General features: G+C 37.7%; 1 protein-coding gene across 2 annotated transcripts in view; it reads left to right on the top strand.

Moving 5' to 3' along the window:
- Window positions 1-25418, top strand: part of KCND2 (potassium voltage-gated channel subfamily D member 2) — a 463803-nt gene that overhangs the window by 427413 nt on the left and 10972 nt on the right. For both annotated transcript variants that reach the window (XM_033099107.1, XM_033099108.1), the window contains 2 exons: window positions 16425-16587; window positions 25015-25110. In XM_033099107.1, the coding sequence (XP_032954998.1) occupies window positions 16425-16587; window positions 25015-25110 (259 nt within the window). The remainder of the gene's footprint in view (window positions 1-16424; window positions 16588-25014; window positions 25111-25418) is intronic.

Raw genomic sequence — 25418 nt, 5'->3', positions numbered from 1 at the left:
ACTTAGTAAGCCTAAGCAAAATTCCATTCAATTGTCATATTTCTAGGCTAGCGAGAGCTGAGAGCTCATAATTACCTAAATTCACTCTTATTCCAAATCTTCTATAATCTTTTGGGATCTTTGAACAAGAAAGTCTCACGAAGGCAAAAAACAAAACTAAATATTTTTTTTTCACGTTTTATTTCTTCTAAAATATGATTAGCTTCAACTACGTATAAACGGTAAACCCAAAAACATGAATAAAATTAGAAAGTTACATAAAAACTTGCTTTTTCCTGATTTCATTTAATAGAGTTTAATTTTAAAGAAATGTATGTTGGCCACATTTTCCTTTTGACTTCCCTACATTAATTTGTTTATTATGTTCTCCTCTCTTCTGCACACAGAGGGAGGGTTCATGAATGCATATTGACATGCCCACTGCAGGCTTATGCGGAAAGAGAATTAATCCTCCATTGTGTAGCAGTCAAGTTCCATTTAGTGGTTTGACTGTGAAGATCAATGCAGGGTCTCTAAGGCATAATGGCTGGCTCCATTCACTCTTACTAGACAAACAAATGCCCTTTTAAAAGGCAGTTCATGAGAAAAGGTTTTTCTAGGCACAACCAGCCCTGGGTAAAATTTTACAACAGTCCAAGTTTGAATTTCAGTACTACAGGCTTCATTTCTGCGCCTTTTTCCCTTGGAGTGTGACCTCTCCAACTTTCCCCCATTAAAATCTACCCTCAAGAAACAATTTGATATATAAATTCAATCCTGAAGAAATACACATGAGTGCAAAGGCGTAATGTGTGACTACGCTCAGAAGAGTTGTATTTTAGTAAAGACAAGAATTCTTAGGCAGATAAGTCTCTAATTGAGGATTTAGTAATTCAAAGAGCATGAGAGACATGGAGTTGTCAGGAAGTCACCTCCCTGCCATCACAGACTTACTCCACCTACTCGTCACACCATCCCTACAGCTAGGAGTTGCCTGAAAGTATCTCCACAACACAGCCTTTTCTCTTTATTGCTTGGCTAACTTCTTTGTATTTTTCTAGATTTAGTTCAAATCTTGCCTCCTTGTGGAAGTATTTCTCAAGTACACTCAACTCTCAAGGAATCTCACAATCCTTTTTCTTAAAATAATTATTACACCGAATTTATTTCCTGTGTTGCCTCTCTCCCTCCTGGAAGTCACTAAGAGCAAGGACAGCTGCTTTTAGCCTCCGCCTTCCCACACTTAGCACAGTGTTTGGAACATGGTGCATCCTCCCCCGACCCTGTGTACCAATGTTACATAAATAGTAGACAGAAACCAGGGCAATGGGCTCATTTTCCTGTCCTCTGCTATATGTGCAGTGACACCAGTGACACCAGGCATCCCGTCAAGGTGAAGAGGGCATCATCAGAAAGGGGGATGAGCTGGGGTGCAGAGGCTCCCCTGCCCTCTTCCCCTGGAAGGTACATTTCCTAAAGCCAAGAATTACAAAATGGTTGAAACATAAGTTTAGCAGTATTGAGGTAAAATTTTGGTGAATGATTTCAAATTCTTCTACAGGAAAACACTTACCCTTTCCAAAGTGAGCTGATTACACAAAGAATGGTCTCTCTAAATCACGTTTATCAAAAGACAGACTGCTGTTTAAAAGCAGCCCGGTTCCTGTTTGTTTACTGCTTGCAATCTTTGAAGAGTATTTACATGTTTAAATGGTTAGAAAACATTGAAAAGGAGATACATATTTATTAACACATCAAATTATATGAAATTCAACTGTTAGTATCCATGAATAAAGTTTCTTTTTTATTTATGGACACTGACATTTTTATTGGATTATGGTCACCCGGGTTCATTAGTGGATTATCCAGGGCTGTTTCTGTACCACAACCAAGTTAAGTAGCTGTAACAGAAGCCATATGTCCTGCAAAGCCTAAAATAGCATTTACCATTTCACCCTTTACAAAAAAATAGTCTTGATGAGTACATTAGGAAACACATAGGCAACCTAATGACATATTTACATCTCTTTTTAAAAATAATTCAGAAACAATGAAGAATGAGGAAAGGCTATTCATGTAGACTTGAAGAAAAGAAGTCATTGGCACATTCTTCCTGAGTGTGAATAGCAGAGGTGTGAAGGATGTAATTAGCAATTACTTTCTGTAGACGTTAGATCAGAGAAATCATAAACGCAAACAATAACCTTGAACATCTTGGAAGTAGGAGAAAATATATATGCGCTCGTATATAGTTAGAATCCTGAGCTAATGCAAGTTCAATTATTTGTTGATTGCTCCAACTTCCTTTCTCAACGGTAAGATCTTTGGCAGGGGGAAGAACCAAGTGTTAAACTTAATATCAAAGTATCAAAGTTTTTAAGGAAAAATCAAAGTTTTAATATCAAAGTTTTTAAGGAAAAAAGCAAGAGGGAAATGAAGGAAAATAGATTTAAGGGGACTATTTGCTTTTAGGTTTATTATTTGCTGTAACTTCTTTTTCTTTTTTTTTTTTTTGATATGTGGAAGCTTGCTACTTTAAGTGCTTTTATATAAGCAGACAGTTTTATTTGTGTTTATCAAACCACTAGCAAATGTTTCAAGGACTATTTCAAGGAATGTTACTTCTGCTATTTCAAGTTTAAGCTTCATTTTCTCATGATGAAAATCAATCATCCTTGATCACATAGTGATGGCTTTTCAGAAGTTAAGGCATTGTGTTGTGAAAGCTTTACCTACAACTGTAAATAAACCGTTATCATAAACCCTCATTAGTGGTCAAAACATAAAGTTGTCAAGCAAATCTTAAAGAAGCAATCTAGCTATCCATAGTACTGATAGCTATAATGGAACCACTATGTTCTTTCTTGTTTTTAATTTAAAGCACTCATATTAGATTTTCATTTCACTGTCAAAACCCTCATCTACAATCTTATATTCTCCTTTACACATACAAATGTTTTTTCTTTATTTAAATTTATAACTAACATCCAGGCTTTGACAGGTTTAGCTATCAACTTTCATTACTACAATAAAACAACAGCAACAGAAATTGCAAGAACAAAAGCCAAAATTCCACCAATGAAACGTCTCATGAGCAGCTGAACTAATTGTGGAACTATATTCATTGTTAAAGGCAACTTGGTTTTACCTATGTTCACCTGACCTGAAAATATGCTTTGACTGATTACTGATGACATTCTCAATGACCTGTTGAAGGATACAACTCGGGAATGGTTCATTCTAATTAAGAGCTTCTTGGCAGCACTTAGTCAGCAAGAGGTTTGGAAGCCCTAGGGGCCAGCTTTTATCACACGTTGTGACCGTTTCATGCAAGTAGAACATTTTATAACCATCAGATCTCAATAGGCATCTTCATAATGTTGCTTCATGTTTCGCATTATTTTTCCTCACTCTGTCAAAATATATTTTGGGTCTTTAGCTTATTCTGAATCTACAATGGATTGACATGCACATCTTTGACAAAAATTGAACCACCCAGAGCCTGCCCTTAGGAGAAACCCAACTTTCCCTTAATCCTTAAGGTAGGAAGGCGGATACGCGTGCGATGTTTCAAAAACACAGAATGACATGACACGTGGTGCTGTTACCCGAAAAGTTCCTATCAGTCTCACTACCAGGATTCTAATTCTGGTAAAATGTAATTACCTGCTTTTAGTGGGAGGGCTGGAGTCAATCAACAAAATAACAGCCCTGCGTCTGGATTGAGACGTCTGGGAACTAGCATGGACCTTAGCAGTGAGCCATGGCGAGGTGGACAGAGGACAGCTATGGGGGCAAAGCCTTGGGTTCCGGTTTGGTTCTGCATCTTCCTAGCTACCAAGGGAGCTGCCTTTCCCGGGTTGTCTTGTCACCTGATCTTCTGCCGGTTTCACCAATGAGAGCAGTGGCAGGAGATTGGAAGTGGGCAGGGGAGAGGTCGGGTATGTGTCTTCCTTCTTTGCACCTTCTAAGTCAGCAGCTTACCCTCCTCTGTGGCCCTAGTTTCTTCTGTAAAGACCTGGTCAGGATCCACCTTCCATCAAGGACTCTGCCCTTGGATGCAGCAAACCTTGTTTGCCCCTCCACCCTCTGGCTTCTGGCTGCTCCCTCCTGGGGGATCTCCGGTCTTGTTTGTGTTCAGGTCCCAGCAACACTGTTGCCACACACACCCCCTTCCTTCCTTCATTATGTCCATTCTGTGGTGAATTCTTGAGGTGGTTTCTGTTTTCCTGCTTAGACGCTGAATAGAAGCAATACTACTTTGAAAGTAAGGTATTGTGCCTATAATCTAATCTCATATCCAGAAGAATCCAGTGTCGATCAGAACACAAAGAGATGTAAGAAATTATGCATTTAATGTGCTTGGAATGTAAGATATATTCTAGAATTTTTTTTAAAAAATGAATTTCTAGGTTCAACTTATTTTCATGTAATTTGTTTACCCTTTTCCCTTAAAATGAAACTTCAGGAAAATAGTATTTTTTTATATAAGTTTCTTTTTGTTTGTTTACGTTTAAGCAGGAACTTTTTTGTTTCCTCTTTATCATTTTGTTTTGTGGTGGTGTTATTTTAACTAGACACAATCAGAATACACCACAGGAACATCTCATATAGAAAGCTGACCAGTTAGAACTACAAAGACATGAATTTATTTAAGACTCTCTTAATTTATGTTTACCCAGGATATACGCTAATTTACATAGTCCATAGAAAGAATGACCAGTCAATCAATGTTTTAATCTCCTAAGAAGTAAATGAGTCAAAACACAGAGTATATATATTACCTTCGTTTAGGTTTAGGAAATAACTTTGTCTCACATTGATTGGAATGGAATTGTTCTTCAAAAGCATCTCTAGTGTAAATATAGAACCTTGGATTCTCATCAAAAACAAAGTTTGTTTAAGGATATAGAAACTTTCTAGGTTAAATTGAAGACCAGAATTCTAGTGGAAATGCCTGGCTGTCTCTGGGAGGTTAAATCACAGGTTCTCTGATATCCTTTCCTTTTATATTTAAACAACTGCGACTAGTCACATGAAGCAGAATCACATTAAATTATGTATGCTTAAAGAACTTTGGAATTTTTAGCAGGAAAGAAGTCCCTGGTCGGTGAGTGGGCAGAGCGATGCGTAAATGAGGAAGGAACAAGGCAGCCCAGGACCTGCCTGGATGGCTTGTGATTAATTGCTCTGTGATGTGCGTCCCAAAGTGGGTCCTCACCTCCACCTCAGAACAGGGAGGAGCCCAAGCCCTTCCTGGGGTGGTCATCTGAGTGTGGGGTGCCAGTCCCTTCATGGGATTGCCATTGGATCATGCTATGGACCAAATGTTCGTTCCCCACCCCCAAAAAATATGTATGTTAAATCCTAACACTCAATGTGATAGTATTTGGAGGGGCCTTTGAGAGGTGATGAGGTCATGAGGGTGGAGCCCTCACGAATGGAATTACCTCACGAATGGAATTAGTGCCCTAGAGAGTTCCATCTATGAACTAGAAAGTGGGACCTCACCAGACTTGGAACCAAATCTGCCAGCACCTTGACTTTAGAACCAAATCTGCCAGAGCCTAGACTTTGGACTTCCCAGCCTCCAGATCTGCAGGAGGGTCACAGCTTGTATTTGCGGCACCACCTGCTCAGTGTGACTCTGCTGCTGCCACAACAGAACCTGATTCCCTGCCCCATTGGAGTCAAGTCTTACCTCCAGTACAGCTTAGAATTCTGTGCACTCTTTTCTGTAAAACTTAAGTAGTAGGTGGCAAAATTATCAGGCATCCCTGGGCAGAATTAGAAACAAGAGATATGTTAGGTCATTATTGGATAATCTATAAGTAATTTTAAAGTACAGTTCAAAATAAAATAACTAAATTCTTAAAGACATCTGGAAATTTTTATGAGGCAAATAATAGCTAACAGGTTCTAGAATGTGCAAACTCAGGTGGAAAAACATTACAACTTTCACAGTCAACATCTCCACTTCAGGCTGTTATGATGCCTAATTGAATTCTCCTCTAAGACTTGTGCTGCAGGCATAACCCTGGGAACCAACTTGTCCTCCTGCCATGGCCAAGCCACCTAGGAGTGTTTGAGTGGATTGTAAACAATGAATAATTTTGGTGATGTCAGCAACAGAGATAGGTGGCTGGCTATAAGAAAACCAACTTATGGACAGAACTGTCAAAAATGGCATCGAGATTGGCCTCCGGGGGGACAGCAGGGCAGCAGCAGTGACTTGGAACCATGCCCACTGGGGAGCGTCCTCTAACAGAGTTAGCCTCAAAGGACAGGAAGAGAGGGAAGCCATATGTGGGGACAGAGCCCCAAAAAGCAGTTTCCAGGCTCTCGGCTTCACATAGAAAGGTGCTGGCTCAGGTAGTAAATGGCCATCGACTGTGATCAAATGGCCAGCAGCTGTGGCTAGTTGGCCGTCAGCTGTAACCAGTGAGCCATTGGCCACGAATATAACTGCCGTGGCTACACTAGCAGCAAATGGGGGCTAGCAAGAAGATGGTGGCTGAGCCTGCAAGCAGCGCAGTGAGGGGTGAGAATTGTGTGGCTCCTGCTTCCTGTGTCTCCAACCCAGCCGCCAGTGAGAGTATAGTGGTGTGACTCCCCTACCTATGGCTCCGTGGGTGTTCCTTTTTGGCCTCACCATGTCCTGCGTTCTTGTGTGGGGAACGGGACCGGAGACCCTGCAGGCCGCCCTGCGTGACAACTGGTCCAGCGAGCAGAGTCCCCCGCATGACACCATAGCAGCAGGTGACTGAGGAAAGCGTCCAGTGGGAGAGCAGCCAGTGTTGAAGATGAAACCCCTTGGGATACAAAAGCAAAACACACAGCCTATGGAGCTGGTGCCATCAGCCCAAAGCCAAGGTGACTGGGCATTAGCCGGGACCTTGAGTTGCTTGATGGATTAATTTTCTGCCGGTGAAAGACAAGCATATCTTCTCCAATATACTGCAATGGCATAACCAGAAAGGACCTTAAGAAAAATGAATACCAAACAACGGAATTTTCAGACAATTGCTAGTACTCATTATCTGAGATTAGCAGCATCTGTAAGAAGATTAGAGAGGTATGGAAAGACTCAGGCATTTCCCAGGACAACAGGTGACGTTCAGAGAACCAGAAGTCGTTCCATTCACGTTGTTTGCCATTTGAGGATTGCATCATCTGTCAAATTTGAGGGGCTTTGTATTTTGAAATTCTGGCTGGATACACGTTGGTTAAACGTGACCATGGGAAATAGCTAGAAACTGGGAAAGTGTCAGGTCTCTCGGCTTCTTTGTTCATTTGAAATCATGTAGGTTAAAAATGATTTCTCTGGGTATAAAAAGTAAGATTAATTAACTTTAGAACTAGGTTATTCTGGGCACATTATCTAAGCGTCCGAAGAGGAATCTAGACGAATTGAGGAGATGAGATGGTGCTGGGCCTGGAGAAGAAAGGAAATATGGTGAAGAGAACAAGAGTGGTAGGTGTGGATTCTCCTTCACTCCCTCCCATATTTATTGTTTACCGTCAGACCGCTCCCTGGAGGATTTATTTACACAGTAAACATTTATTGAGCTCCAACTATTTGCTCAGCACTGGACAAGGTCTGTGCTAGACTTGAGTTCATAATGGTGACCTGAACAATGACCTCCTGGACCTCATAGCTTAATGGAATAAAATAGACCTGTAAAAAGCTAATTGTCCTCTATTAGTTGCAAGCAGCCTTGGAGGCATTAAGAGGGAGCCTATTACTTTTATTGGACGGAGATAAAATAGTCAAGAAGTTCTTCGAATAAGCCCTGATGCTTGAGCTCTATCAATGTAACTTAGGAGTTCGCCTGAAGGATTTATGCAACGGGGCATCTTCTATGAAGAACACTATGTACAAAGGCATAGAGGAATAGAAGGACGTAGTACAGTCCACTAATAGAAAGGTATTTGTTCCAATTAGAACATCGAGTGTGTGTGGGTGAGCCGTGGAGGATGGGACGCGCAAAGTCCTGAAAGGCTGCGTATGTCACGCGAAGGAGCTGAGCTTTTTCCTGCAGGTGATGGAGAGACAAGGAAGGCTTGTATGCCAGAGAATGACACGATCAGACTCCAAGATACGTGAGGTTGAAAAGATAGCTCCCGGCAACAAAGATTAGGAACCCAAAGAAAGAGAAAATATTTCCGGTGCTCTCACAGCTGGGAAAGCCAGCCTCTAGCACTCTAGTGTTTTGGGTGTGTGTGTGTGTTCTTTTTTTTTTTAATGTGTGTCTCACAATAACCAATTGTACATATGTTTTCATGACTTCTTTAAAATAAAGAATAAAATAAGTATTACAAGCATAGGCTCTGAAAACATACTTGGAAAACATTCTTTAAAGGAGACTATAAACATTTTTACTGATAGTAGTAATTTAGGTAAAAAACCTTTTATTAGGATATTAGATTATAATCATGTTACCTTTAGAATCTTTAGAGCCTCATTTGATCATGTAAAAAGAATCAAGAGAAAAAAGAGAAAGGAAAGAATTTGTTTTTGAAAAAGGGCACAAGCTAGAGGAAACAGTAAGACCTACTGAAATCTTATGTTGAGCTGTGAGTATAAATGTGAGTGGATGTGCTAAAAGCATCTTAGTCCTCTTCTCCATTTTCCCCATTTCTATACGCAAACCCAATCCTTTCATTTCCCCTAATTTTCACAGTAAAGGTCTTGGTTAAAGGGCTTGTTGTTTAAAATTATGCTTTTGTGATATCTCACATTACAAATATTTACTTATTTTTCTAAAAGAAATAGAAAATGCTTTCAGAATTATTTTGCATCTTTTTGGAAACAGTGTGAAAACAGATATTCTATGAAACTGGTGACGTTTTGTCTTGTTCAACTATTTCCAGAGGAATAAAATGCCCAAAATATATCTCAAATATTGAATGTGTGTAGGCAAAGATAAGGAAGCCTTACAGGTAATTTACTGAAAATACTTCTCTCTCAGCGTGTAAAAACCAAAAAGTATCCTGGTTTGTTTTCATTTTCATTTAGGTTTTTATGCCCCCTAGTGGACATTTGGTATTTCTGCAGTTGTAAAATACATTCTTACAGCTTCTCCTTTGTGCGATGTGTATTCAAACTGTTTATATTGACAACATATGACATTGATATCCTCTTAAATATTCAGAACACAAGAGCTTAATACAATTTGTGCCATACAACTTTTAATAATTTAATAAAACCTCTGAAAACTTTCAGGAAAATGCTTATGAAGACATACACTATTATGAAGTTTCTAATCCACTTCAATTTTATACATGAATTCCTTAAGAGTCCAAGGACTACTGGCTAAAAACTACTAATTAAGGTGTGGGGTCCGTTGGTGCCCCTTTCATATAGTCGATGCTAAGATTACTCATGATGTGACCATTGGGAAAAGGGAAAAAGGAAAAATACTTTTAAATAGTGGCTCAAAATTTGGCTTAGATTTAAAGAAATAGTCAAGAACACAGAATGCTTCAAATAACTATATATGTAATATAATCCAAAAAAATTTTTTCAAGTTTTCAACACAGTTATGCTCAGATAGTGATCGATCTCACAGGCAAGAGACGTAGAGACAAAATCAAAGCAGCTTTTTAGGCAAGCATTAATTTTAACATGTCAAAGAAAAATCTATTATCGAAGTAATACCAGGCCGCTCTGGTAAACAAGTTCTGTACCACAGGCAGGTGTTATACAGCAACACTCTATAAAAAGTCATTTTCTATTTGCAAACATGCAGCTACTATAGAAATTATCCATCAAACTATGATTCCTTCTAGAATGGCAAGCTTATGGCAGAAAATCCATGAATCACATAGCTAGTGAGACCCTACGGGGTAGAATTATTAATTGAGAAGTGATCCAGCTTACAAGTCAGAAGAAATAATTTATCAGACCTCTCTGACTAGCAGTCAGGTCTAGGAGAGAAATTCAAACATAAAATCAGTAATTAAAATACACACACACACACACACACACACACACTCACCATCTAATAGCTCTCATCAGGGTATTGTTATACATGTAATTTTCATCTAATTTTTTTAAAGGATACTGTCTTAGTTCGTTTGGGGTGCTATAACAAAAGACCACAGACCTGGTAGTTTATAAACAGCACAAATGTATTTCTCATAGTTCTGGAGACTGGGAAGTCCAAGATCAAGATGAAGGTGCCGGCAGATCCGGTGTGGTGGCTGGGGAGGGCCCTTTTTCTGGTTCCTAGTGCCTTTTGTGCTGTGTCCTCAGATGGTGAAAGGGGCCAGAGAGCTCCGTGGGGTCTCTTTTTATAAGGGCCCTAATCCCATTCACCAGAGTTCTGTTCTCATGACCTAATCACCACCCAAGACCCCACCTCCTAACACCATCACATGCAGGGTTAGAATTTCAGCATATGAATTTTGGGGAGGTACATTCAGACATATCGTAGCAGATACCTATCTTTCAAATACACCCCCACATACTTCATATCCTATGTGAAATTGTTTTTGTTTTATTTTTTTGTTTGTGTTTTGGGGTTTTTTGTTTGTTTGCTTTTTAACTAATCTAGTAGTTGAAACACAATATTTCCTGCCCTATACAGTGACAACATGCTCCTGGACTTCTTTGCAGCTGCACAGGATCCATTCACTCTGTTCCTTATATCTAGAAATTTAAGACTTTTTCATCAGAGCAAAGAAAAAGGGAGAGTAAGAGATTGAGTTCCAGTAAGCACTGAGGTTTATTTTCAAATCAGCATTTCCTTCCTGTTGTATGAAGATCTTTTCTGCCTTCATGATTGTTCATAAAATATATGTGTGTTTTTTTTCTCTGTTAGTATGTATGGGGTGTAATTTCAAAGATGGAAAGTTATGCCTTAGCTAAGGAGATTTGCCTTATATAACATTTCTACTTTATCGAATGAACCTATATTTATACTCTTCAGATAAAAAGAGGAGAAAAATAGAAACTCTATGAATAGGACTAGGAAGCTAGCAGTGTTGTGTTTGAACAGTGAGAAAATTCAAGGAAATATTTTCCATTTGAGATCTAAAGGCAACCACTCTAGCCATATGATTTCTGGAGAAATGACAAAAAGGGAAAAATTGAGTGGATATTAATAACATTTGGTTTTTAATGTATTATTTTTTAAAATTATGCACACTTCTCAAACTATTTTGATATTTCTTAATAAATTGGGAAGATGGATGGATGGATGGATGGATGATAGATAGATAGATAGATAGATAGATAGATAGATAGATAGATAGACAGAGAGAGAGAGAGAGAGAGAGAGATAATAGATAGATCGACATATATGTTCATTCTACTTATTGGTCTGAATTTTAACCAGATTGAGCCACTTTTTTGGTACGGAGTGCATGCCAGAATTTAAGTATTTTGCATGAAACCTTTGGATGATATTTGAGATTACAACTTCAAGAACCAACAATTGAATCTCTTCTAAAGAGTTGGTCCTCCACTCAATATGATCTTTAACATATGACAAAGATTGTAATTGTAGCCAAGTATTTTTGGTTAGTATGTGCAAATTTAGAATTAACATTTTATGTGAATGACACCTCCATATTGTACATTTTAACAAATGTGAGGAGGAAAGGGAGCAATAAACGTGAAGTTTGGCAGATGTCCAGGGTGAAAAAGGATCAGAAAGAAACTGGAGTGACTCTACATGGCAATGTAAGAGAAAGAGGGAAAACTTACAAGAAATATGGGAAAAGCTTCCCTTCAATTAACAAAGTTCAAATCTGTTCATTCTTATTATATACAACTTTTTGATAGTCGTTCTTTTAGATAGACTAATTTTAGGATAGACGCTCGCCTCTCTCCTGTTTTCTTCTATCTTTTAAGAATTCCATATTTATCTTATTTAACCTTAGAGGACCCTATAGTCTTTAAATCAATTTTATTTTAATATTGAAAAAAATGTTTCTGTGAAAACAAAACCACAGCTCCATACTATTTTAGTGTAAGACTTTGGGAAACGGATTTTTAAAGACTGGAGACATAATATTAAATTCTGAAGGAAAAAAGAAAGAATAGAATATATAATACTGCTGAGCATGGCATAAATTTAAGACTAGGGAGTCAGGAAAATGCAGTATGCTTTCATATGGAATAGAAAGAATAAAATACCAACTGGTACACAAGTTGCCTAGGATAGAAATAATTATTAAAAGATGCCAGTATTGTGGGCAATATTTTACTAAACGATCATTTAGCCACAGCAAGTGTCACTTCTCATTATAAAGCTTTCCATGCTAAGTCTTTCCTCCGCTGAGTTTCAGAGATATGGCTCCTGAGGTATATAATGCTATTTTGCTTCTGGCTAAGAGTTTGAATACTAGTTAAAAGATCCTTTATTAAACAAAGGAAAGCAGTTGGTTTTGCCAGAGAAATATTCCCCATCCCAAGCAGATTTTGTGCCCAATTTACAACTTTGTGGATAAGAATTACCCATTTCCATTTCTCAGGGTCCTTCCTAAAGGAGAGACAAAATGAACATTGTAAGAACAGATGTAAATCACACTGTGTATTTTTAATGATTCTTTACTGTATTCAAACTAGTAAAGTGTACTTAAAATATCACAAATGTTAACAGCAGTAATCTTTAAAAGGGGAGGAGAGCAGGGAGAAAACCAGAAAGGGTGATATGCACAGAACCAAGGGATGTGTGGAAACAGTCATGGTGTCATTTGGGGAGTCGCCCAGGGCTCAGGGTGTCATTACAAATTTTCCCAAGACAGCCCGGATGACGTTAAACCCCCTGTCAGTTCTGTTCCCCTGTGCCCTGTCACCATCTCCCTTTTGCCTTAGCTTCACAGCAGCAGAACTTAGAAACCATCTTAATTTGCTAGAACATGAGAAAGCTCTGGCTTTCTACCCACCAGTGAAAAGATGAGGGAAGATGTCCCAACTAAGGAACAATTCCTTTTCTGTCCCGCATTTCCATGATCATTGCAGGACTGACCAGTCATCTCTAATTGTGAAGGAATTGCTTGATTGTGAAGGAATTTTGGATAAACAAATATGGTAGAGGTAAATAATAACTGTAATTGCATTTGATACAAATTAGCATAGCTTTGTGACATCAAAGCACCCTGTGGGTCTGTTACCTCTTGGACCTTATGGATCCTCCTGCTTTATGTATTTATATTATCATCTTTGTTTACATCCAAAAAGGATTTGCACTGATTCTTTCTCTAGTTGAATCACAGGCACCTCATCAAAAATTGCTGTCCCAAGGAAAGCTACTTTATGAATTGGCCCTGAATGCTTTGATCAAGCCCTTCAGATTCAGTTTTCTCACTGCCTTTAGACGCGACCCTTCTGAGTACATAAATACCCCCGATTTCTACCAGTACAACCTGCTACCTGAACTTACCAGCCTATGTCTTTCTGGAGTCTGCCTGAGCTTTGGGGCCACACCACACAGTTTAACCTTTAATTCTCTCTAATAATTGCTGGTGTGCTAGGCTTGCCTACTCTGTGACATGGTGAGCCTAGACTATTAAAAAAGTTATTAATAAATACTTATTTAAAAAAAAATCTCTTGGAGAGAGGCACAAAAGCTGTATGATGAATTCATCTCGCTATTTTATTTCATGTATTTATAGTTCAAAATTTTATTTTTATTACGTGGACTCAATGCTTGTCTTCTCTGGCCATAACAAATAGTTGAGTTTTCTTTACTTTCCCTTTGAGAAACACTTTCTAGATCTTAATTGCTAGACATTAAAATCAAATTCCTTTTCTGAAAAGCTGCTTGTATGTGTGCTGTATGGGGAGGGTATATGTGTTTTGCACTTCTCCAGGGCCTACTGCATAATCGGTACAAAGGGAAAGAAGAGGTTTATAAAATAAGACCACATGCTCGGCATGAACCATGGCACACATAAAAATTGGCTCATGTGCACACAGAGTTGTATAAAAGGTGGTTCTTCCAATTCTAGTGACGTGTCCCTATGGTAAGAAAGGTCTCGGCCCTTTTTGCTCGCCTTGTAAATTCCTTTAGTTTTGACTACCTCCTCGCTAACATCATCGTCAGACTATGGTTGAACTCCCCCGGTGGACGACAGCCTTCCAGTCCTGGGGTTATTATTATTTTTTACTATCAATTAACACTGCCATTCTGATGCCCAAGCCTTGTGGACATTTTAGTTATGGTGAATTAGTTCAAGTTATGGTGAATTAGTTTAGTTATTAGTTTAGTTAGTTTAGTTATGGTGAATTGTTAGTGTTTGTGCTGATCACCCACAAACACTAACAAGGATGAGTAACTGGGTCTCCAAAGCAGAGGACCAGAGCCTGGAAAGGGATCACCACAGGCAGGGCCAGTCAGCAGAGCTCGCTGTCACCCTCACCGGCCTTTCCTGGGCCAATTCCTCAACAACTTCCATCTCCATATTGACAAACAAATGTTTTCCCACAAAACAATGATCACCCTTCAAGACATAATGTATCCACAATTACTCCTAAACTCCCTTGAGTCTAGATTCTAATACCTGAGCTCCTCTGAGCACTGTTTCAAAGGACTAAACTCTCAGAGAGCTGAGGACCCCAGAGCCCCAAAGAGAATAGGGGTAACGAGAGCTGTACAAATGCAGCTGGGTAACTTCTGAAATAATATGATCAAAAGGCCTGCATCCCTAGGAATAAACTCTTAGGAGAACTGTAAATCACTAAGGTAGAGAAAATGTATTCATTCAACTAATATTTATTAACAGCCTGCTTTGTGCTGGTGAGACACAAAATAGAGCAGCTCCTGGTTAGATTCTAATGTCAGAAGAGCAGGTGGGGAGTGAGAAAATAAATGCATTAATGAATTAGAAAATATCATGTGTTAATAAATACTGTGCAGGTAATCAAATGGGAAAATGTTACAGAGAATTGTGAGGCGAGAATAAAACCACTATGGATAAGGTGGCAGGAAAGTAACTTCTGGAATGGAGACACTTAAGGCTCCAGCTGAATAATTATGATCTGGGGACTGACCATGTGACAGAAAGCCAGATGGCCAGTGTGGCCAGGGGACAGTGAGCTTGGAGGAAGGAGGTGTGAAATATAGGCAGGAACTAAGTGACAAAGGCCCTCAGAGACAAAAGTGAGGAGTTTGGATTTATTTTCATTTCAAGTCCATTAAAAGGTGAAGCAAAGTAGCGACTGTCCAATCTCCATTTTTAAAACCATTAACACTGGCTGCTATGTTGGCATGAATTGTAAAGTGGTAACTGACAAAGAGAGATCAGGTAAGAAGCTATTTCCATGGCTCTGGAAAGAAATGATGGCTTGGATTATTATGGGAAAATGGAGGCTGAGGAAAGAGACCCAAATAGGATATAATTTGGTTTGGTGAGAGTAGCTGAGAAATGGGACACTGGGGCTGAGAATAGACTGGTTCTTTCAATTTTGATATGAGCAGTTGGGCGGTTTTCCGTTCCATTTAGTTCGAGGTGATAGACTAAGGGACGAACAGATTTGAGGGTGGGCAGAGGGATGTGGAGAAATAAGAGTTCTTGTTTGGCTAACTTAACTCTTAATTGGCTTTTAAATATCCAGAGATATGACCAGATCACGGAAGATATGAGTCTGATTTTCGAGATAGACATCAGGACTGCCGATGTGAATTAGGGTGTCACCACCTCGTCGATAGTAGCTTTAACCAAGGGATTAGATGAAATCACATTGGAAGAGGGTTTGTATGGAGAACGTGAGAGGACTCTAGTTTGAGATCTAAATTACTCCAAGATTTAGAAATCAGATAAGGGAAAAGGAGCTAGAAAAGAAGATGGAGAAGCAGCCAATAAGGTAGACGCTCCGCTAGGGGAATTTGCTAATAGTAAAGCCAATAAAAAGTGTTTCAAAGAGAGAGAAGTCAACTAACCACATACAAAAGAGCTGGAGTAAGATTATGATGGATAAATGGCCATTGGATTTCATAAGTGAAGGTCAATGGGACCTTGGAAAGTTTATTGTTAAGTGATTATACCTGATGAAAGGAATGTGATGTACCACTTCTTCTACTTAGATTTTATAACTGATCCAATGTTGAAAAAAAAATTCAGTGAAAAGCGTGTTATATAGACTATAAAATTCAGCATGGAAATAATTATGATTGAATAAATGTAAAGAATTATGCCATATTATAGAAAGGACAAATTGAAGAGCTATCATTACATCATCTGGCTTAAAATATTGTTCAATCAAAAAAATTTCAAATGTTAGAATCAATTTCTGCAAGCTTAAAAGATAATTTTTTATATTCAGATATTTGTAATTTCTGGTTTATTAAAGTCTTAAGCCATGTATATTGTACTCATGAAGTAGAGATAGGTTTCTCTCAAAAAATCTTTTGGCTTAAAGCAAGAAGATATTTGTAGCCGGTGGAAATAAATTTGTGTGACTTAAAACAATATATTTTTTCCTTCTAACCCAGGTATGGTGACATGGTACCTAAAACCATAGCAGGGAAGATTTTTGGATCCATCTGTTCTCTGAGTGGGGTCTTGGTCATCGCTCTACCTGTTCCAGTAATTGTATCCAACTTCAGTCGAATCTACCACCAAAATCAACGAGCAGACAAACGGAGAGCACAGAAGGTGTGTACTCGGCTCTGTGAAGCCATGATTTAGCATCTCTCATGTTTTATACTGAGCTTTAAAATCCCTTACTGGCTATTCAATGTTCTTATTTTGGTCGATAGTTGCATCAGTCAGCACAAGCTAGGTTGTACTACAGAAAAAGAGAACCTTAATATCTCAGTGGCTTAAAACATCAAGGAATATTTCTCAATCATACCACACGTCCATTACGGGTCCAGTGATGGAAACTCCATCTTGACAATGTACTTCTGAAATCATTTAAGCAGGGGTGAAAGGACATGATGAATCACACATGACTTTAAAACCTCCTCTTGGGAGAGGGCCAAGTCACTTCCATCCCTTATTGCATTAGCCAAAGCAGGTCATGTAGCCATGTGTAACTTCAAAGTGGGCAGGGAAATACAATCACACTCTACAACCAGAGGCAGAAAGAAAGAAATATCTAGTGAACAACACTAATGACAGTAGCAAAACCAAAGATAGATTCTTGGCAAGTTTTATCAGAATCAGATTTCTAGAGCTGATTCATTTCATCTCTGTCCATCAGGAGTCAAGCTGGTTCTAGTAGACAAGGGCTATTAAAAGGGCACCAAAATGTGTCTCAGCTATTTTACGTAATTGACACAGGAAGTAGGAGAAACCTGATCACTTGTAGCTGAGTGCTATTCCTGGCCCAGCAGATTACTGTTTCTCTGAACTTCACACCAGTTAATTAATTCCTCTAAGACTAAGCAGGACACGTACTCATCTGCAAAATGGGGAACACAATGCCTACTCATATAAAATTAAAATTATATGCAAGTGCATATAATCTATATAAGCATTTCATAATATTAACAATTTTCACATTTAATGATGGCTTACTAAGTGTCAGGTATTAATTTAGTGTTTTTCAAAAAATAACTCATAAAATCTTCACAACAGGTATAAGAGTTAGTTATCATTGTTATTCCTATTTTGTAGAGGAGAATCCTAAGGTACCCAGAAATTGATGAATTCTAAGGTCCCATACGTAATAAATTGGAGAATCATGATTCAATCAAAGCCAATCTAGCTCCCAGTTTCATACACATAAAGACTATGGTAGACTGTCTCTCAGAAAAACTGACTGTTGGCTCACTTCCCTCCCCATTCTTTGTGAAAATAGACACCTTGAGAGCCAGGGCCCTTGTGGATTGATATAATTCTGGAAATCTCCTTTGCAATTTCCTCAGAACGCTAGATTCTAGTATTCTTCACGACACTATATTGTTGTCCTTTAAGGACAGGTCCACGTTTTTTTCTTTTCTTTTTTTTTTTTTTTTTTAATATCCAGAAACCATTCACAACCATCACCAAAGTGGGTGCACAACCTGGATAATGTCGATAGCTATAAAATATCATGACATTTTCGTGCAGTTCATAACTGGTCTTGTGGGTAATTCCAGAACGGGTTTTAAGTATGCTTTTGAACAATGTCAGTCTCTTTAGTAAAGTATAAAATCTCATGAAGTAACTCTGGAAAGTTCAAGTTGATCAGTATAGTCAGATGGCATATTTTTCAGAGAGCTTGCTCATGTCCATTGTCCTAGATTCTCTTCCTTTAGCAAAGATTCACTCTTTCAACTTTATGGTTTCTGCTTTATAGAATCTCCCATTTTTGGACAAGTACTTAGTCTTTAACTAACTATTGTAGAGGATGGTAAATGGTTCAGTTACCATGAACATATAGAACTGCTAATCCAATTACCGGAGGGGGAAGCTCAGGGAAAGGCACCTCTGGCAGTCGTAGTCTCATGCAGGCACATCACTGGGAAGCAGAGATGGAGTAATTTCCACCAGGGACTTTCCTGCGCCACAACATGGCTCCGTCCACACATTAAAATCCCACTACTGGTCACACTGACACACTGTTTGAAATAACAGAAATCTTAAGAAAACCTTAGCTCCCCAGCGCCCATCAATCTCCATTCTAGAAATTCCTTCTATAATATAAAAACCACCTGTAAATCATTTTCTCAATGCCAAAAAAGACAAAAGCTACCTATGTGAAAACTGTAGGAAGTACAAATCTGACTTTCAAATAAACCAATCTCCAAAATATCTATGTATTTTCCAAACTTTGTCATCTGTAACAAGCAAATCAACAAGGAAAGTCATAAAATATTTTAGAAGCCTTTTTTGCTGCTTACATAAAGTTAGAATGCAAAAATTTTTAAATGTGATGTTAAATAAGTACATTAAATTGAAAAGTATGTTTTATGAATGCTTTTTAGTATCTTTAGACTATCTCCTATATTTTAAGTCTGTGCCATAAAAATAATGAATTTTGCATATCATGACGACTAGAAAAATTGGTTTAATAAAGTCAAATATAATAATCTAATGTGATACGTCCAGGAAATAGTCTCTGACCAATGAATTGAACATAGCCATCTAAGAAAGAACAGTGGGTATGGAACTAAATAACGTACCAAGGGTTCGTTCTATTTTCCTTCCAGGAGATTGAAAAAAAAAGGCAGAATAAACATTCATTAGGCTAAGATATTTTAGATTTATCTGAAACTTGGTGATTTGACAAATATCAGAGTTATACAACAATAACCACCTAATTCAGTCAAGCAAGAAGCCCATTCAGTAAAAACATCAGTCAAGCTAAATAATAAGTAATATTACAAAATGATTTTTCAGACCAGATTTTGTGGTGTTTAGTCCTGTTGCCAACTCCAAATTTAAAGAAAATCATGAAATATATACAATAGGCATTTAAAAATATTTCCATCATCACTCAGGGATACTTTCTGTCTTCTAGGCTCCTCCCACTAGCAAGCACTCTTCCTGCTTTCATTACCTGTCCCCACCCTTTAAAGGGAACTCATCATTTACCCCGTTTCTATCAATCCTTGATAAATTCTTAACAAAACACTGACATATAGGTGAATCTAGACTTAAACTGTGCCGTCTCTCCCCTAACTCCATCATTGGTAATTATATTCTAATAGATGTATTTCTTCATTCAGTTATTTGATAAATATCTATTGAATAGAATGTATTAGTCAAAAGGAAGCTAAATTGATGCAATGGCAGGTAGTAGGGTTGATATTTTGAAGCAGGGCCCACCCTGTTTTAAAATACAAATCAAACCGCTGAGTCATCTGCATATTTATAAGGCTAATTGGTGAATAATTATTATGTACAACAGTAATAGTAATTACAGTTATAATTTTAAAATGCTAATAGCAACAGCAACAGTCCTCTCTAGAGTTTCTGGTATGTCCCAGTTGCTTTAATCTGTTATTTATATTTTCACAATTAACTTGCAAAGGAAGTGTCATTATTTCCATTTTACAGATGACTTGTTCTTGTTCACACACCTATTGATTAAAGTCTAAAACAAGAAAATTCTGGCATTACTAGAACAATGAACCTTTAGGGATTTTTCTATATAAGTAATTCTAATTACAGTGAACCAATGTACAGACAAAGTACAATGTAAGTAAACCTTTTTACTTTTCACATGAAGATGTTGATTTTGACACAAAAAGATGTTTATCAATATTCAGTCTGCCACTTCTCACAGTCTACTATGATGGTTCTCAAACTTTAGATTAATTGCAATCATCTGAACAGCTTGTGAAAAATGCAAATTGCTGGACTCTACCTTAAAGCATCTGATTGAGTAGTTTTGGAGTAGAGCCTGAAATTTTCTATTTCCAACACGTTCCCAGGTGACACTGATTCTGCTGGTCTGGGGACCACACTTTAAGAACCATTGCCTATACATTCAGCAATGTTCACATGAGATAATATTTTTACAGAATTGTAGAATAATTAAAAGGCAAAAAAAAAAAAAAAAGATCCTTGCTGGGACATGAGAATAATCTCTTTTAGATTATCCACTATTAAAAGAATATCACCCAGACCCTACCTCAAATCTCTGTGGATAACCTAGTGATTTTTGATTTGTGTGTGGTTTAATATATTCCCCTAGCATAAACACCCATAAGAGTCTGGGAATTACATACTTCTCAATATCCACTCTAGGTTTCAGCCTTATTGAATTACTTTCCTCTGCTCTTAAGTCTCCATTCCACCCCGGCACTCCTAATGTAGCCACCTGGCAAACTCATACCCAGGGTTTAAGGCTTAATTCAAATATCACACAGTTTATGAAAAATTTTCTGAATGGTATGGACACCATTAGTTGCTCCTTCTTCTCTTCCCCCACAATATTCCTCACACTTTATTACCATGTATTACCTTATATTGTCCCTCGGCCCCATTTTACTGAGTACAGTGCCCGATGTAAAATAGGCACTTAATATTTGTGTAATGACTGAAAAAATGAAGAACGAGGTCTTGTTCACCTTGACATGTCCTCCATGTGAAAGCTTCCTAGATTAGGACGTGCATTCGTAGGGCCAGGTGGAAACAATATCGGGAAGCATAATTTTGTCTTTGGTACCCTCCTACATCCTCTCTCATTCTCACCTCTTCCCACTTCCAGTCCGCTTTTGCCCTCTCATTTCACTGACCTTTCCACTGATCCTTTCAGTGTCCCTTCCACTGAACCAAACCCCAGCACTCTTTCTGCCCAGCCCTGACATCTCCAGGATTAACCAGGCTCTAGAACTGGGAGTCTTCATTTTCTTCCACTGACTTCCTTCCTCTCTCCCTTTTTATTATTATTTGGCACTAACTTGTCCTATTTTGAGGGGAGTGATTTGCCTTAGCAAATGGAAACATTCCAATAAGTTCCTTCAATTTTTAAAAGCTGATAAAGCTTAATATGCTACCTCCACCTGAGGCATTTTACTAAACCTTAAAAAGTAACAAGTGTAAGTAAAATTTCCAGAATAAATGTTACAGGAAGTATGTAGTCTGAAATTTGAGGAGTAAGGAATTGCCTGATTATAAGAGAAAAGGCCTTTTGTACCTCACTTATAAGGCTGCCTGGGCTACCTTTACTTTTCAAAAGTATTAAAAACATTTTGTGATTTGGTAAGAAGACAGTCTAATAACTTCTCTCAATCTACTTCATAATTCGTTTAGAAGATGGACCCCCTTTAAGGAAGTTGCTACCTCGATGGTTTTTTGACTTATAACATCTTTCACTGATTGGCTCTCCAGCCTCTGTTCTAGAAAATGCATTGTAAAGTCTATATAATGTCATTTGGTGCAACTAAAAAACAATTGACTTGCTAAAAAACACTGTATGTTTTTCTCTGAATGTTACACAATAAAAGGGTTCCATGTCACATTAGTTTGAGAAAAATTGCATACTGTATCTCCCTTTTGTCTTCACAATGATCACCCACACTATGCTGTGTTGTGAGGAATCCAACCTAGGAGAAACCTGTTTAACTTCTCAGCATTTCCCAAATTTTTCTTGACTACACAACCAGTTGTTTGTTTCGTTTGGTTAGTTTGGATTTTACCCATAACACTTACTAGCTCCTTGCAAACAACTCTGAGAAACTCTCTCAAATTTGAAGAATTAAGAAAAAAACTGAATTTATGAAGAATTGGGATGCATAGGAAAATGTGTTTATGAGACAAATATTTTTTTTTTCCCAATAGCATCAATATTTGTCAAGGCTATAGATAAACAATTTGAAAATAATCACAAAGGTATTTTTTTACACTGACAATATAAACCTTGTTTTTTAATTAAAATTTTGGAAGCCTTTTATTTTCCATATAGGCTAAATATTTACTGAAACCTTACTTTAACTTGCATAATATTTGCTGGTATTTGACCGTGCAAGAAGTTGTACTTCCTACAGGGCTGGGGGTTGGGGTCTGGAAAGAATACATTTCCTCTTACTAGTGAACGGTATTCTTTTAACCCCCCAATTACGCAGCCATAGTTGCCAAGATTGTCATATAGAGGGGACCAGAAGTAAAGTGATTTTCTAAAATATCTTTGTAAAAGAATTTCCCTCAATTCCCTACTGGAAACAAAGATGTAATCACAGGTCATAAAGGCTAGCATTCAACAGACATTTGCTGTGGTTCTCCACAAGACCATTTAAACCAAATAACTCCTAGTACTGTAACAAAATGAAAGAAAAGGTGTGATTGAAATTGAGATGGCAGGCAAGAAGGAAGGAAAGAAAGAAGCGGGGGAGGGAGGGAGAGAGGAAAAAGAAGGGAGGGAGGGAAAGAGGGGAGCGAGGAAGTGAGGGAATGAAGGGAGAGGAAGGGAACCAAAAAGGCATTGAATGTTTCAGGAGACCAATGAGACTTTAGGACTGAAATTTCAATAATAACCCCTTTTTTTGGAAACCAAATGTGTATGTAAGTTACTTGTTTCTGAATTTCTAAGTCAATTCTTCAATTCTAAGTCATTTCCAAATGTGCTTTTCACTTGCCATTCTTCTATTGAGTCTAGCCGGAAATCCTGGCTGCTCATCACAGCTTTTGAAGTTAAAAATTTTCTACTTTCGAACTTCATTGTCTGGTTGTCTCCATAGTGTGAGTGATGTAAACATTATACTGCCAACAAAGAGTAAAATCTGTCTATTTTTCCCATCACTTATAAATGTGATTTTTGTACAAAGTATTATTTTAACCTAGAATCAGCACGCGGAAAGAATAAATTCACAGAGGAAGAGAAGAGTGTTGTTAAAGCCAGATGATATCTTAATGCTATTTTGAGAGCTTCAAATGTCTCGGTGTTACTCTTAAATGCTATAGGTGAACAGGCATCTTGACATAACAACTTTAGAGGGAAGTTTGGTGAAACCTGTTAAACAAAATACATGCGCGCGCACGCGCACACACACACACACACACACAGACACACACACCTTTTGATCCAGGAAGAATTCTGCTTCTAGAAATTTGTCCTGCATGTAAGCTCATTATGATGTTCAACGCAGGCAGCTTTGCTTGTAGGAGCAAAAAGTGCTTTAAAAATTAATCGTAGGTGTCTGGCTAAATAAATGATGCTTCATTCATACAGTGGTATATTATACATCCATAACAAATGACGTGGCTATGTAGATATGAAAGTAGTTACAAGCTGATAACAGCTGAATGCAAAAGTGTGGAGCAGATTCTCTGAACTGGGTAAAAATACATGTGTATATACCTATGTCTATATATACTTGCTTTGATGTGCCGAGAAAACTTCTGGCAGGACTCTCTAGAAATGTAATCAGTGCTTGACTCTGAAGCATAGGAGTAGGGCAGGCAGCTCCAGATCCAGAGAGACTGGCTTGTTTTTCCCTCATGTACGTAGTATGACAATTTCTATTGCATGGATACATTCATTGTTCATTTTAAAAATCTAGATGATTTTTAACTGTCACTAAAAAGAATATCCAGTGCTACAAACTAAAAATAGTATTTTTCTGGATTGTTTAGAAAGGGAAAAGAAGGCGACTTTGTAGGATAATTTTACAAAAATGTTCTGATCTAAGACATCCCAGTTGCTTTCTTACATACAGGTGTTAGATAGAGTCATATAAATACAACGGTCACCAAAACAGTGATCTCTAGGAAGTGAAAACCAGACTCATTCTGTGACAGTCTGGAGCAGATAAATGACAGCAGTTATAAAGTAGAATGGAATACAGGAAATCTGGCTAAATGGACAGTCTCTCAGGAATATCACTTTGGTGACCTCACTGTCACCGCGCAATTAAAGTGACCCACCGAACTAAACCCTCTAAATTGAAAAACATTCTCTATATGTAAATGCTTTAAAAATTAAAAATAATGTTATGAATCTCGCCAGAGTGATTCATTATGTTCATTTCAACAAATTTAAGAGTGAAATAGAAATCAGGTAAGCCTGCTTTTGTGTGTATCTGTGCCAATACCAAGTGGATAAATTTAGGGATTTTTTTAGGAATCCATATTGTTCAGCATGGAGTCTACATTGACCAATATAGCAAAATGATTGCAAAAACATTTTATATTTGAAGGCACAGATGCAATTGAATAGGTTTTTTTGTGTTTGTTTTCGTTTTGTTTAAGGGAGGGAGGGAAGAAAGAAAAAAAAGGCAATTGGTTCTTGGAACTTAATTCCTACTTTTAAAAAGGACATTACTTTAAAAGGAGTGGGCAGGTCATCTGCTGAGTCTTCATTTCATTAAGATACTGGGATAAGTGAGAATATAAGTAAAGTAATACTGCAATTTTTCTTTTAACACAATTGACAGAAACAATAAGGAAATAACTTGATTTTACTGTAAAGACTTAATTACAATTCTTAAATGCATAAACCAGCTCCAAAGTAATTCATTGATCTTACCAAAATATGTTAACTAAAATAAAACACTCATATGATGAAAATTTAATTGTCGATAGTTACATGTGAAAAGCTGGCATTTTTTTAAAAGAATGTATTCTGACATTGGATTAGAGAAGAGTTCATGCACTGTTTTGAGAAAACAATTCATAACTATTAACAGGACATTCATTTTTCTTCTATAGAAAGCCAGACTGGCCAGAATCCGGGCAGCCAAAAGCGGAAGTGCAAATGCGTACATGCAGAGCAAACGGAATGGTTTACTCAGCAATCAACTGCAGGTACAGTCAAGACTTCACTTTTTTTTAATGTTCAATTTATTGATGAATATTACATCAATTAATTCTTCTTACCATATAATTGTATTGTGGGTAATGATGAAAATGGCTACTGAAACAACAAAAACGTCATTTTTTAATAACCTCACCTTATACGGTCTTATTGGTGGTAGCAGGTTAGAAACTGGGCTATGAAATATTGCCAGTAAATCATGATTCTCAAAACATGATTGGGCAATATTTCTATGCTGTCTTACGCAAACATGGTGTGATATTATGATTTATAATAAGAAATATATATTTGGTCTTCC

The sequence above is a fragment of the Rhinolophus ferrumequinum genome, chromosome 26 (genome assembly GCF_004115265.2).
Source record: "Rhinolophus ferrumequinum isolate MPI-CBG mRhiFer1 chromosome 26, mRhiFer1_v1.p, whole genome shotgun sequence".
NCBI lineage: Eukaryota > Metazoa > Chordata > Mammalia > Chiroptera > Rhinolophidae > Rhinolophus > Rhinolophus ferrumequinum.
Note: the sequence above shows the minus strand (reverse complement) of the source record. Positions and strands in the feature narration are given on the sequence as shown.